General features: G+C 44.1%; 1 protein-coding gene across 4 annotated transcripts in view; it reads right to left on the reverse strand.

Moving 5' to 3' along the window:
- KHDRBS3 (KH RNA binding domain containing, signal transduction associated 3) overlaps nt 1-15762 on the reverse strand; it is a 187061-nt gene that overhangs the window by 121894 nt on the left and 49405 nt on the right. For 3 of the 4 annotated variants that reach the window (XR_010177569.1, XM_063921231.1, XM_063921232.1), the window contains exon 2: nt 4219-4392. The exons of the other annotated variant lie outside the window; for it this stretch is intronic. Coding sequence is in view for 2 of the 3 variants with exons in the window: in XM_063921231.1 (XP_063777301.1) it covers nt 4219-4392 (174 nt within the window). In the remaining variant the exon portion in view is untranslated. The remainder of the gene's footprint in view (nt 1-4218; nt 4393-15762) is intronic. 4 annotated transcript variants of the gene reach the window in all.

Below are 15762 nucleotides of genomic sequence, written 5' to 3' on the forward strand. Positions count from 1 at the left end.
CATTGATACATCCATGAGATGTAATCAATGATCACATTGCGGACTCAGGCGATTTTATCACATCCGCATCCTCAGATGTGGATGGTAATAAATCTGCGCCTAAGTAAGAGAAAATAATGTGTTATACACACAAATGCATGAGAACAAACACTATACAATATAACTATAGTATTTCAGGCGGGTGGTCTTCAGGTTGCCGGCGGCCGGGCTCCCAGCAACCACCATACTGGCACCGGAATCCTGACTGCCAGCATACTGACATCTTTTCTCCTTCTTGGCGGTCCACAACTTCCCTGGAGGGAGAATAGATAGCGTGGCGAGCGCAGCGAGCCCTCAAGGGGCTCATTTGCGCTCACCCAGCTGTCGGTATGCCGGCAGTCGGGATTCCGGCACCGGTGTGCTGGTCGCCGGGACCCCGACCACCGGCAAACCATACTACACCCTCTCAGGCAAGGGGCAGCCATTTGAATTCCACATGCACGAATTGAGCTAAAAGCTATATGCGCATTTTTTTTTAGGATATTTTTATGACATTTCAACAAGCAGCAGATTGAATACTACACATTGGGGGTAATTCCAAGTTGATCGCAGCAGGAATTTTGTTAGCAGTTGGGCAAAACCATGTGCACTGCAGGTGGGGGTGGGGCAGATATAACATGTGCAGAAAGAGTTAGATTTGGGTGGGTTATATTGTTTCTGTGCAGGGTAAATACTGGCTGCTTTATTTTTACACTGCAAATTAGATTGCAGATTGAACACACCACACCCAAATCTAACTCTCTCTGCACATGTTATATCTGCCTCCCCTGCAGTGCACATGGTTTTGCCCAACTGCTAACAAAATTCCTGCTGCGATCAACTTGGAATTACCCCCATTATGCAATACCACTTCACTATATGTTACATCACGTCTACTACACAATCGAACTCTATCTATCTAAAAATAAAATAGGACTCCCATCTTAGTAAATTTACCCCAATGTGTTTCAAACTACCAGCTGCTTAAACAAATATTTCAACAGTTACAACTTCACAAATTCAATGTTCCAGGTGTACCGTGCTGACAGGTAAAAGGTTAATAGATTTATTATGTAATCCGTCATTAGGAGCTGTCTGTAGATTCACAAATAAAGAGCTTAAAAAAAATGTAAAAATATAAATGTATATAACTGTAGTTCAATAAAAACTCATCTGTGCAGCGCCTAGGTTTTACCCTTTCCATTTGTTGTTGTTGATGTTTTACTTTGTTTACATGAGACTATTCCAAATCAGCTGGAAGCATTGCATTAATTCCGTCACTACATACCACCTGCAGCATACTTGATGGCTGACGGCTGCCCCATGCAGGAGAGGGCAGCCAAGTTGGTCAAACAATGGGAGTGGTCTTGTCATGGGTGGGTGGTACAGGAGCGTGGATGCACGATCGCATCATCATGGCCCCACCACCAGCTATTAAGTGCCGATTACCAGCATTAAATAGCGGGGGGAGGGGGGGGGAGGAATATCATAATGCAAATGGCGTCATCTCCCTCCCCGAACCGCCCACATTGCAGGTCGGCTGATGGGGGTTCGGGTTGCTGCGGGGACGATGAGGCAGCTCCGGGAGACTTGCCTGCCCTTCCAGCGGGCCGGGAGCGCCACCCGATTTTCAGTAGTCTCCCGTCCAATCTGGTAGAGTAGGCAAATATGATCTACAGTACATTTAGACTCTTCATTGTACATTTCCCCCCCTACACGTGTGGATTGTGAGCTATGCAGTGCATAGTGTTTCCCCCCTTCTATTTGTAATAGATTTTTTATACTGAAACCTTTAGCAATACTTTCCAACATAGATAACAATATAATGCAGACTGTTCCTGTACCACCCAAATGGCACACAGATCTGTTCAACAATGACCATTCGGGTACAGGTCTTATCCCCTTTCATTCCCTTGCATTCATGATAAACAGGGACTGTTAGTAAGTACTGTATGCCTTTAGCTAGGAGTCACACAGCTGTCATTCTAATTATAACTTTGTGTTACAGATTCTATTGAGAATCTCTGTTGGGTGTCATGGATACTGGCATTGAGGTCATGGTCCCAAATCCAACCAGGACACTATGGGGTAAACTTACTAAAATGGGAGTTCTATTTAAGATGTGATGTTGCCCATAGCAACCAACCAAATTCCATGTATTATCTTCTAGAAGGTGCTAGATAAATGAGAAGTCGAATTTGATTGGTTGCTATGGGCAACATCCCATCTTAAATAGAACTCCTATCTTAGTATATTTACCCCTATCTTCTTGGGACTCCCCTAGTTGTTCCAGTTTCCTTCCACTCCCCTAAAACAGTTATAGGTTAACTACAGTACTTCTGACATATTCGGTGGGATGTAATGGAGTCTGAGATCGCAGGAGGCGCGTGACGCCAGCTGAGCTCAGACACTTTTTATTAAAGGGACTATCACTATCAAGGCAAAACCATGCCTTGCAAGTGACTGCCTCTTTACAAAAAGTCAGAGATCAGCCCGTCATCTCGCACCTCCGGTGATCTCGAACTCCATTACAGCCTGGGGTTTTTGTGTTTGTAGGTTTGTAAAGTGGAGAACTGAGTGGGTAATTCAGAGTTGATTGCAGCAGCAAATTTGTTAGCAGTTGGCCAAAACCATGGGGGTAATTCTGAGTTGATCGCAGCAGCAAGTTTGTTAGCAGTTGGGCAAAACCATGGGGGTAATTCCAAGTTGATCGCAGCAGGATTTTTTTTAGCAATTGGGCAAAACCATGTGCACTGCAGGGGAGGCAGATATAACATGTGCAGAGAGAGTTAGATTTGGGTGGGTTATTTTGTTTCTGTGCAAGGTAAATACTGGCTGCTTTATTTTTACACTGCAAATTAGATTGCAGATTGAACACACCCCACCCAAATCTAACTCTCTCTGCACATGTTATATCTGCCTCCCCTGCAGTGCACATGGTTTTGCCCAATTGCTAAAAAAAATCCTGCTGCGATCAACTTGGAATTACCCCCCCATGTGCACTGCAGGTGGGGCAGATATAACATGTGCAGAGAGAGTTAGATTTGGGTGGGTTATATTGTTTCTGTGCAGGGTAAATACTGGCTGCTTTATTTTTACACTGCAATTTAGATTTCAGTTTGAACATACCCCACCCAAATCTAACTCTCTCTGCACATGCTCTACCTGTCCCCCCTGCAGTGCACACGGTTTTGCCAAACTGCTAACAAATTTGCTGCTGCGATCAACTCAGAATTAGGCCCCATGTGCGCTGCAGGTGGGGCAGATGTAACATGTGCAGACAGAGTTAGATTTGGGTGGGGGGTGTTCAAACTGAAATCTAAATTGCAGTGTAAAAATAAAGCAGCCAGTATTTACCCTGCACAGAAACAAAATAACCCACCCAAATCTAACTCTCTCTGCACATGTTATATCTGCCCCACCTGCAGTGCACATGGGGGGTAATTCCAAGTTGATCGCAGCAGGATTTTTTTTAGCAATTGGGCAAAACCATGTGCACTGCAGGGGAGGCAGATATAACATGTGCAGAGAGAGTTAGATTTGGGTGGGGTGTGTTCAATCTGCAATCTAATTTGCAGTGTAAAAATAAAGCAGCCAGTATTTACCCTGCACAGAAACAATGTAACCCACCCAAATCTAACTCTCTCTGCACATGTTATATCTACCCCCCCCTGCAGTGCACATGGTATTGCCCAACTGTTAACAAATTTGCTGCTGCGATCAACTTTGAATTACCTTCTGAGACTTTAGAGCGGTAGGAGATGATGTAACCAATTACATATTCTCTGTGAAATGTTTGGCACTATATAAAAGGTATATGTACTAATATGCTACAGGTATGCATCATTTGTTATTATAAATAATAAATAAATAAAATAAAATTTGTGGCATACAGTACAGAGATCCAGAAGAACATACGTAAAAACACACAGCTGAAATACCATCACATTCCATCAATAGGGCATTCTGCAAAAATACATTCACATTTATGTAGAAGAAAACAAATACAGTATATGGGTGTTTGAGGGGTTAACTAGAAAATGTAACTAAATAACAGTGGGATTCTACAGATTTGTCTCTTAAATGTACATTTCAAGTGGAAACTAATGTATCTCTTCCGACAAGGTAATAAAGCCCCCAGTGTCTGTTACATACATATAAAGAAGTGTTAATAACGTGTGTGGTGCGTGAATAGGTCACCTGTGATGGAATCCAGCAGTGTAAGTATCATTTTCGCTGCGTGCTTGACTAAGGGAGGCTGCTGGTTCTCGGATGTATCTCGAGTTCTGGCAAATGGGCCTGATTTGAACCCTTCCTCGGGATTTGAGTCAGTCTTGCTTGGAGGTGCAGGAACATAAGTAGGTTTCAGGTGATCTGTGACATAATAAAGGCCATTTTTCAGTAAGTCATACAGTGTCACCCTACAACAGGCCTCAAAATAAATCGACATTCCTGCCTTGTGAATGGGCTAAATGAAGACACCTTCACTATTAATGTATACAGGAGTCAGGGGCAGGGGACCAGTGATCTTTGGGGAATTATCATGCTGGGATCCGGACTGAAAGTCGACAGTAACCAGGTCGACAATGTCTAGGTCGACCACTATTGGTCGACAGTAACTAGGTCGACAGGGTGTCTAGGTCGACAGGGTCTTTAGGTCGACATGTTCTAGGTCAACAGGTCAAAAGGTCGACATGAGTTTTTCACAATTTTTTTCTTTTTTTTTAACCTTTTCATACTTAACGATCCACGTGGACTACGATTGGAACGGTAATCTGTGCCGAGCGAAGCGGCAGTTGAGCGAAGGCACCATGCCCGAAGCATGGCGAGCGAAGCGAGCCATGCGAGGGGACGCGGTGCACTAACTGGAGTTCCCCGTCACTCTACGAAGAAAACGACACCAAAATAAAATTAAAAACTCATGTCGACCTTTTGACCTGTCGACCTAGAACATGTCGACCTAAAGACCCTGTCGACCTAGACACCCTGTCGACCAATAGTGGTCGACCTAGAGATTGTCGACCTAGTTACTGTCGACTTTCAATACCACACCCTATCATGCTATGCAGGGTTAAACTAAATAGGACAGTTGACAAATGTTCGCTGAGTGTTTCCTGTTCTATCTATTTAACCCTTATTTAAGTTCTATTACTCTTACTGTAAACATGTATTATTGTATGCATTTGTTGTTGCTAGAAATTAGATAATTCCTGAATAGTGTATGTGTAATTAACTGTATTTAAAACATAACACAGGCAGCTTTACTGGTTGTTAAAAGTCGTTATATACAGTATTGTTTTTCTACCGTGGCTTTGAACAACCTATCCTGCCTAGTACAGTATAAATCCATAATGACGATATCCTGCATGGCATTTATCCATTTACTACAATCCTTTAGTTATACATTCTCACCAGTTAATTAGAAAGTTGGATACTATGGACCATGGGCGTAGCCAGAAATTTGTGGGGCCCATAGCAACATTTTGAAGGGGCCCCTGTCTCAATGCTTCTAGAAAGACACCGCTCTGCAGCAGTTGTTCATTGTATGTCCCATAATAGTGCCCTAGTTTACTTACTGAACTATAGTAGTGTCTTAGTTAATGTTATCCCCCATATAACTGCCCTTGTTTATTTTATAGACCATAGTATGTCACTTTTTAGGGCTGCCAGTACACATTATGTAATACAGTACCCCTAATTCACATTACTATATACAGTGTCCACAGTTCATCTCATGCCACAATAAAGGGTACCCAGTTCATATTATGCCACACTATGGTGCCTTCACTTCATATTGTGCCACATTACAGTGCCCCGGTTCATATTAATACATGTAACAATATAATGCCTTGCAGTTCATTTTATACCACAGTACAATGACCAGGTCCAGGGGTGTAACTAGATATATTGTAGGACAAAAGGCAAACGTTTGTAAGGGCCCCTATGTACCACCAAATGACTGAAAATATATACAACACATGTAACTTTGACAGGGAAAGTGGGCCCCTCTCAGCTCTGGGCCCCATAGCAGCTGCACTGCCTGCACCTATGGCAGCTACGCCCTTGCTATCCAGTGATCATTATTGTAGACAGCTTCATATTATTATCCATATTGGGGGTAATTCCAAGTTGATCGCAGCAGGACATGTTTAAGTAGTTGGGCAAAACCATGTGCACTGCAGGGGGGGCAGATATAACATGTGCAGAGAGAGTTAGATTTGTGTGTGGTGAGTTCAATCTGCAATCTAAATTGCAGTGTAAAAATAAAGCAGCCAGTATTTACTCTGCACAGAAACAAAATAACCCACCCAAAACTAACTCTCTCTGCAAATGTTATATCTGCCCCCCCTGCAGTGCACATAGGGGGTAATTCCAAGTTGATCGCAGCAGGAAATTTTTTAGCAGTTGGGCAAAACCATATGCACTGCAGGGGAGGCAGATATAACATGTGCAGGGAGAGTTAGATTTGGGTGGGTTATTTTGTTTCTGTGCAGGGTAAATACTGTTTGCTTTATTTTTACACTGCAATTTAGATTGCAGATTGAACACACCCCACCCAAATCTAACTCTCTCTGCACATGTTATATCTGCCTCCCCTGCAGTGAACATGGTTTTGCCCAACTGCTAAAATATTTGCTGCTGTGATCAACTCAGAATTAGGCCCATGGTTTTGCCCAACTGCTAAAAAATTTCCTGCTGCGATCAACTTGGAATTACCCCCATTGTTTTAATCAGCAGAAGCAGCTTGTGCATCCTATTGCCTTACATTGCATGTAAGACGCGTTTTAACGGAAAAGTCGCAAAAAAAAGCTGCACGGCGCTACCAAGTCATATGGCACTCATGCGTTGTGTATCGCGACTTACAGCGCACAGAGCAAAGATGCATGAGAACACATCTGTATATGCAAGGAGCAAGTTCTAAAAAATGGACAGCAAATGCTATAGAAACTTTTTAACATAAAAATGTAATATTCTAAAACAGATAACAACCAATAAGATTCTATTAAAGAAACTGACTAGTTCACATTTAAAAAATATATATGAAAAAATATAAAAAAATATAAAGATTAAATTTCTTTTTAATGACGTTATTACGTGAAAGCACCCAATATGGAATGTTCTTCAATGACTGTAATGATACATAGAAGGGCCGGCAATGTAAAGTATACAAGGAAGGCAGTGGCGGATCCAGCAGGGGGCAATTAGGGTGATCGCACCCCGTAAGTTAACACGCGGCTCAATGTGACATCAGCAGCCGCCCTCTGCGCTCGCTCCCTGTTCAGATTGGTGAGACGGAGCAGGGCCCTGTAGTGTGTACGGAGCCTGTCCCTGACTCCCCCTCCTGCATAGCTTGCTTCCCCGCATGGTGACTGGTGAGAGGATCCGCTCCCCATGCCAGGACCACAAGCCACCCAAGTAGTTGCAGGAGCACGGGGAGGAGGCGGTGGGCGGTACCTTCACCAGCTGGAGAGGCAATAAGAAGAGCTGCACTGGCTACCCCAACCGCCGTTTGATCCGACCTCCCTTCCAGCCGGCCCTGACCAGCGGTCCCTCATATGGAGTCACAGCATCAGCCAAAAGGTCAGTACCTTGCACCTCATCTGGTTGTCATAAAACCAGGAGGAGGAGGTTCTGCAGCTACACAGTGTGACATATAATGTGTTTGGGGGTCACTGTGTGACATATAATGTGTTTGGGGGACACAGTGTGACATATAATTTGTTTGCGGGACACTGTGTGACATATAATGTGTTTGGGGGACACTGTGGCATATGATGTGCTTGTGGGACACTGTGGCATATAATGTGTTTGTGGGACACTGTGTGGCATATGCGTTTGGGGATACGGCATGGCATAAAATGTGTTTGGGGGTACTGTGTGGCACATCATGTGTTTGGGGGATACTGGGTGGCATATGTGTTTGGGGAATACGGTGTGGCATATAATGTGTTTGGGGGACACTGTGTGGCATATAAAGTGTTTGGGGCAAAATGTGGCATATAATGTGTTTGGGGGACACTGTGGCATATAATGTGCTTGTGGGATACTTTTTGGCATATAATGTGTTTGGGGGAAACGGTGTGGCATATAGTGTGTTTGCGGGACACTGTGTGGCATATAATGTGTTTGGGGGAAAGTTTGGCATATAATTTGTTTGGGGGATACTGGGTGGCATATAATGTGTTTGGGGAACACTGTGTGACATATAATGTGTTTGGGGGTCACTGTGTGACATATAATGTGTTTGGGGGTCACTGTGTGACATATAATGTGTTTGGGGGACACTGTGTGACATATTATGTGTTTGGGGGACACTGTGGCATATAATGTGCTTGTGGGACACTGTGGCAAATAATGTGTTTGCGGGACACTGTGGGGCATATAATGTGTTTGGGGGATACGGCGTGGCATATAAAGTGTTTGGGGGATACTGTGTGGCACATCATGTGTTTGGGGGATACTGGGTGGCATATGTGTTTGGGGGATACTGGGTGACATATAATGTGTTTGGGGGACACTGTGTGGCATATAAAGTGTTTGGGGCAAAGTGTGGAATATAATGTGTTTGGGGGACACTGTGGCATATAATGTGTTTGCGGGACACTGTGTGGCATATAATGTGTTTGGTGATACAGTGTGGCATATAATGTGTTTGGGGGATTTTGTGTGGCACATCATGTGTTTGGGGGATACTTTTTGGCATATAATGTGTTTGGGGGACACTGTATGGCATATAATGTGTTTGCGGGAAACTATGTGGCATATAATGTGTTTGGGGATACGGTGTGGCATATAATGTGTTTGGGGGACACTGTGTGGCATATAAAGTGTTTGGGGCAAAGTGTGGCATATAATGTGTTTGGGGGACACTGTATGGCATATAATGTGTTTGCGGGACACTGTGTGGCATATAATGTGTTTGGGGATACAGTGTGGCATATAATGTGTTTGGGGGATACTGTTTGGCACATCATGTGTTTGGGGGATACTGTGTGGCACATCATGTGTTTGGGGGATACTGGGTGGCATATAATGTGTTTGGAGGACACTGTGTGGCATAAAAAAGTGTTTGGGGCAAAGTGTGGCATATAATGTGTTTGGGGGACACTGTGGCATATAATGTGCTTGTGGGATACTTTTTGGCATATAATGTGTTTGGGGGACACTGTATGGCATATAATGTGTTTGCGGGACACTGAGTGGCATATAATGTGTTTGGGGATACGGTGTGGCATATAATGTGTTTGGGGGATGCTGTGTGACACATCATGTGTTTGGGGGATACTGGGTGGCATATGTGTTTGGGGGATACTGGGTGGCATATAATGTGTTTGGAGGACACTGTGTGGCATATAAAGTGTTTGGGGCAAAGTGTGGCATATAATGTGCTTGTGGGATACTTTTTGGCATATAATGTGTTTGCGGGACACTGTGTGGCATATAATGTGTTTGGGGGATACTGGGTGGCATATAATGTGTTTGGGGAACACTGTGTGACATATAATGTGTTTGGGGGAAAGTTTGGCATATAATGTGTTCGGGGGATACTGGGTGGCATATAATGTGTTTGGGGAACACTGTGTGACATATAATGTGTTTGGGGGACACTGTGTGGCATATAATGTGTTTGGGCAAAATGTGGCATATAATGTGTTTGGGGGACACTGTGGCATATAATGTGCTTGTGGGATACTTTTTGGCATATAATGTGTTTGGGGGACACTGTGTGGCATATAGTGTGTTTGCGGGACACTGTGTGGCATATAATGTATTTGGGGGAAAGTTTGGCATATAATGTGTTTGGGGGATACTGGGTGGCATATAATGTGTTTGGGGAACACTGTGTGACATATAATGTGTTTGGGGGACACTGTGTGACATATAATGTGTTTGGGGGTCACTGTGTGACATATAATGTGTTTGGGGGGACACTGTGTGACATATTATGTGTTTGGGGGACACTGTGGCATATAATGTGCTTGTGGGACACTGTGGCATATAATGTGCTTGTGGGACACTGTGGCAAATAATGTGTTTGCGGGACACTGTGTGGAATATAATGTGTTTGGGGGATACGGCGTGGCATATAAAGTGTTTGGGGGATGATGTGTGGCACATCATGTGTTTGGGGGATACTGGGTGGCATATGTGTTTGGGGGATACTGGGTGACATATAATGTGTTTGGGGGACACTGTGTGGCATATAAAGTGTTTGGGGCAAAGTGTGGCATATAATGTGTTTGGGGGACACTGTGGCATATAATGGCCCTCATTCCGAGTTGATCGGTCGCAAGGCGAATTTAGCAGAGTTACACACGCTAAGCCGCCGCCTACTGGGAGTGAATCTTAGCTTCTTAAAATTGCGACCGATGTATTCGCAATATTGCGATTACTAACTACTTAGCAGTTTCAGAGTAGCTTCAGACTTACTCTGCCTGTGCGATCAGTTCAGTGCTTGTCGTTCCTGGTTGACGTCACAAACACACCCAGCGTTCGCCCAGGCACTCCCACCGTTTCTCCGGCCACTCCTGCGTTTTTTCCGGAAACGGTAGCGTTTTCAGCCACACGCCCCAGAAACGCTGTGTTTCCGCCCAGTAACACCCATTTCCTGTCAATCACATTACGATCGCCGGAGCGAAGAAAAAGCCGTGAGTAAAATTACTTTCTACATAGCAAAGTTACTTGGCGCAGTCGCAGTGCGAACATTGCGCATGCGTACTAAGCGGATTTTCATTGCGATGCGATGAAAAATACCGAGCGAACAACTCGGAATGAGGGCCAATGTGCTTGTGGGATACTTTTTGGCATATAATGTGTTTGGGGGACACTGTATGGCATATAATGTGTTTGCGGGACACTATGTGGCATATAATGTGTTTGGGGATACGGTGTGGCATATAATGTGTTTGGGGGATTTTGTGTGGCACATCATGTGTTTGGGTGATACTGGGTGGCATATAATGTGTTTGGGGGACACTGTGTGGCATATAAAGTGTTTGGGGCAAAGTGTGGCATATAATGTGTTTGGGGGACACTGTATGGCATATAATGTGTTTGTGGGACACTGTGTGGCATATAATGTGTTTGGGGATACAGTGTGGCATATAATGTGTTTGGGGGATACTGTTTGGCACATCATGTGTTTGGGGGATACTGTGTGGCACATCATGTGTTTGGGGGATACTGGGTGGCATATAATGTGTTTGGGGGACACTGTGTGGCATATAAAGTGTTTGGGGCAAAGTGTGGCATATAATGTGTTTGGGGGACACTGTGGCATATAATGTGCTTGTGGGATACTTTTTGGCATATAATGTGTTTGGGGGACACTGTATGGCATATAATGAGTTTGCGGGACACTGAGTGGCATATAATGTGTTTGGGGATACGGCGTGGCATATAATGTGTTTGGGGGATGCTGTGTGGCACATCATGTGTTTGGGGGATACTGGGTGGCATATGTGTTTGTGGGATACTGGGTGGCATATAATGTGTTTGGAGGACACTGTGTGGCATATAAAGTGTTTGAGGCAAAGTGTGGCATATAATGCGCTTGTGGGATACTTTTTGGCATATAATGTGTTTGCGGGACACTGTGTGGCATATAATGTATTTGGGGGACACTGTATGGCATATAATGTGTTTGGGGAACACTGTGTGACATATAATGTGTTTGGGGGACACTGTGTGACATATAATGTGTTTGGGGCAAAGTGTTGCATATAATGTGTTTGGAGGACACTGTGGCATATAATGTGTTTGGGGGACACTGTGTGACATATAATGTGTTTGGGGGCAAAGTGTTGCATATAATGTGTTTGGAGGACACTGTGGCATATAACGTGCTTGTGGTACACTGTGTGGCATATAATGTGTTTGCGGGCAAAGTGTTGCATATAATGTGTTTGGAGGACACTGTGGCATATAACGTGCTTGTGGTACACTGTGTGGCATATAATGTGTTTGCGGGACACTGTATGGCATATAATGTGTTTGGGGGATACGGTGTGGCATATGTGTTTGGGGGACACTGTGTGGCTTATAATGTGTTTAGGGGCAAAGTGTGGCATATAATGTGCTTGTGGGATACTATGTGGTATATAATGTGTTTGGGGGACACTGTATGGCATATGGCGTGTTTGCGGGACACTGTGGCATATAATGTGTTTGGGGGATACTGGGTGGCATATAATGTGTTTGGGGAACACTGTGTGACATATTTTGTGTTTGGGGGACACTGTGTGGCATATAATGTGTTTGGGGGATACTGGGTGGCATATAATGTGTTTGGGGAACACTGTGACATAATGTGTTTGGGGAAAGTTTGGCATATAATGTGTTTGGGGGATACTGGGTGGCATATAATGTGTTTGGGGAACACTGTGTGACATATAATGTGTTTGGGGGACACTGTGTGGCATATAATGTGTTTGGGGGCAAAGTGTTGCATATAATGTGTTTGGAAGACACTGTGGCATATAATGTGCTTGTGGTACACTGTGTGGCATATAATTTGTTTGCGGGACACTGTATGGCATATAATGTGTTTGGGGGATACAGTGTGGCATATAAAGTGTTTGCGGGACACTGTATGGCATATAATGTGTTTGGGGAACACTGTGTGACATATAATGTGTTTGGGGGACACTGTGTGACATATAATGTGTTTGGGGGCAAAGTGTTGCATATAATGTGTTTGGAGGACACTGTGGCATATAATGTGTTTGGGGGACACTGTTTGACATATAATGTGTTTGGGGGCAAAGTGTTGCATATAATGTGCTTGGAGGACACTATGGCATATAACGTGCTTGTGGTACACTGTGTGGCATATAATGTGTTTGCGGGACACTGTATGGCATATAATGTGTTTGGGGGATACGGTGTGGCATATGTGTTTGGGGGACACTGTGTGGCTTATAATGTGTTTAGGGGCAAAGTGTGGCATATAATGTGCTTGTGGGATACTATGTGGTATATAATGTGTTTGGGGGACACTGTATGGCATATGGTGTGTTTGCGGGACACTGTGGCATATAATGTGTTTTTCGGGGATACTGGGTGGCATATAATGTGTTTGGGGAGCACTGTGTGTCATATAATGTGTTTATGGGACACTGTGTGGCATATAATGTGTTTGTGGGACACTGTGTGGCATATATTGACCGAAAATAGGAGGGGTAGGACTGGAAGTGGAAGAAGCAATGAGTAGAGAGGGGAGGAGTTGGTATTCATTCTTAATCCCCCCCCCCCCCCCAAATGTAAAGTCTAGATCCACCACTGAAGAAAGGGGAGATCTCCATCTAATGTGTATCCCACTGTCATATTCAAGAGTAGTCCTTTTGTGCAGGAGAGAGAATCTCAGCATTGTATTCATACAAAATGCAAATATATGCCAATCACATTTATCTGCATATTTCATATTTTAAAAATGCATCCAGAAAAAATAACTATAGAGTAATGTATTAGTTCAATCTTCAATCTTAAGAACAGAACAGTCATCTGTGCACAACTTGTGAACACAGTTAACAACATAATTTTTTGCCTGATCACCTAACAGAAGAAAAATACATATAAATCTATATGTAACTACATGCTTGTAACACCCACAGTAAAATATTAGTGATGAGCGGGTTCGGTACCTCGAAAACCGGACCCCCCTGAACTTCACCCATTTTACACGGGTCCGAGGCATACTCGGATTCTCCCGTATGGCTCGGTTAATCCGAGCGCGCCCGAACGTCATCATCCCGCTGTCGGATTCTCGGGAGATTCGGATTCTATATAAGCAGCTGAGCGTCGCCGCCATTTTCACTTGTGCTTTGAAAATGTTAGGGAGAGGACGTGGCTGGCGTCCTCTCCGTTTATTAATGTTGATGCAAATATTTGTGCTTATTGCTTAATTGTGGGGACTGGGGAGCAGCTGTATTATATAGGAGGAGTACAGTGCAGAGTTTTGCTGACAGTGACCACCAGTATATGATGTCTGCCTGAAAAACACTCCATATCTGTGCTCAGTGTGCTGCATATATCTGTGCTCACACTGCTTTATTGTGGGGACTGGGGAGCAGCTGTATTATATAGGAGGAGTATAGTGCAGAGTTTTGCTGACAGTGACCACCAGTATACGTTGTCTGCCTGAAAAACACTCCATATCTGTGCTCAGTGTGCTGCATATATCTGTGCTCACACTGCTTTATTGTGGGGACTGGGGACCACCGGTATATTATATAGGAGGAGTACAGTGCAGAGTTTTGCTGACCAGTGACCACCAGTATACGTTGTCTGCCTGAAAAACACTCCATATCTGTGCTCAGTGTGCTGCATATATCTGTGCTCACACTGCTTTATTGTGGGGACTGGGAACCAGCAGTATTATATAGGAGGAGTACAGTGCAGAGCTTTGCTGACCAGTGACCACCAGTATATATAGCAGTACGGTAGGCCACTGCTCTACCTACCTCTGTGTCGTCAAGTATACTATCCACCAAGATTCTATACCTGTGGTGCATTTTAGTTTTGCAGTTTGCTGACAGTGACCACCAGTATATATAGCAGTACGGTACGGAAGGCCACTGCTCTACCTACCTCTGTGTCGTCAAGTATACTATCCATCTAGATTCTATACCTGTAGTGAATTTTAGTTTTGCAGTTTGCTGACAGTGACCACCAGTATATATAGCAGTACGGTACGGAAGGCAACTGCTCTACCTACCTCTGTGTCGTCAAGTATACTATCCATCCATACCTGTGGTGCATTTCAGTTGTGCGCAGTATATATAGTAGTAGGCCATTGCTATTGATACTGGCATATAATTCCACACATTTAAAAAATGGAGAACAAAAATGTGGAGGTTAAAATAGGGAAAGATCAAGATCCACTTCCACCTCGTGCTGAAGCTGCTGCCACTAGTCATGGCCGAGACGATGAAATGCCATCAACGTCGTCTGCCAAGGCCGATGCCCAATGTCATAGTAGAGAGCATGTAAAATCCAAAAAACTAAAGTTCAGTAAAAAAATAACCCAAAAATCAAAATTAAAAGCGTCTGAGGAGAAGCATAAACATGCCAATATGCCATTTACGACACGGAGTGGCAAGGAACGGCTGAGGCCCTGGCCTATGTTCATGGCTAGTGGTTCAGCTTCACATGAGGATGGAAGCACTCATCCTCTCGCTAGAAAAATTAAAAGACTTAAGCTGGCAAAAGCACAGCAAAGAACTGTGCGTTCTTCTAAATCACAAATCCCCAAGGAGAGTCCAATTGTGTCGGTTGCGATGCCTGACCTTCCCAACACTGGACGGGAAGAGCTTGCACCTTCCTCCATTTGCACGCCCCCTGCAGGTGCTGGAAGGAGCACCTGCAGTCCAGTTCCTGATTGTCAAATTGAAGATGTTACTGTTGAAGTACACCAGGATGAGGATATGGGTGTTGCTGGCGCTGGGGAGGAAATTGACAAGGAGGATTCTGATGGTGAGGTGGTTTGTTTAAGTCAGGCACCCAGAGAGACACCTGTTGTCCGTGGGATGAATATGGCCATTGACATGACTGGTCAAAATGCAAAAAAAAATCACCTCTTCTGTGTGGAATTATTTCAACACAAATGCGGACAACGTGTCAAGCCGTGTGTTGCCTTTGTCAAGCTGTAATAAGTAGGGGTAAGGACGTTAACCACCTAGGAATATCCTCCCTTATACGTTACCTGGACCGCATTCATAATAAGTCAGTGACAAGTTCAAAAAC

This window comes from Pseudophryne corroboree, chromosome 5, assembly GCF_028390025.1.
Source record: "Pseudophryne corroboree isolate aPseCor3 chromosome 5, aPseCor3.hap2, whole genome shotgun sequence".
Lineage (NCBI taxonomy): Eukaryota > Metazoa > Chordata > Amphibia > Anura > Myobatrachidae > Pseudophryne > Pseudophryne corroboree.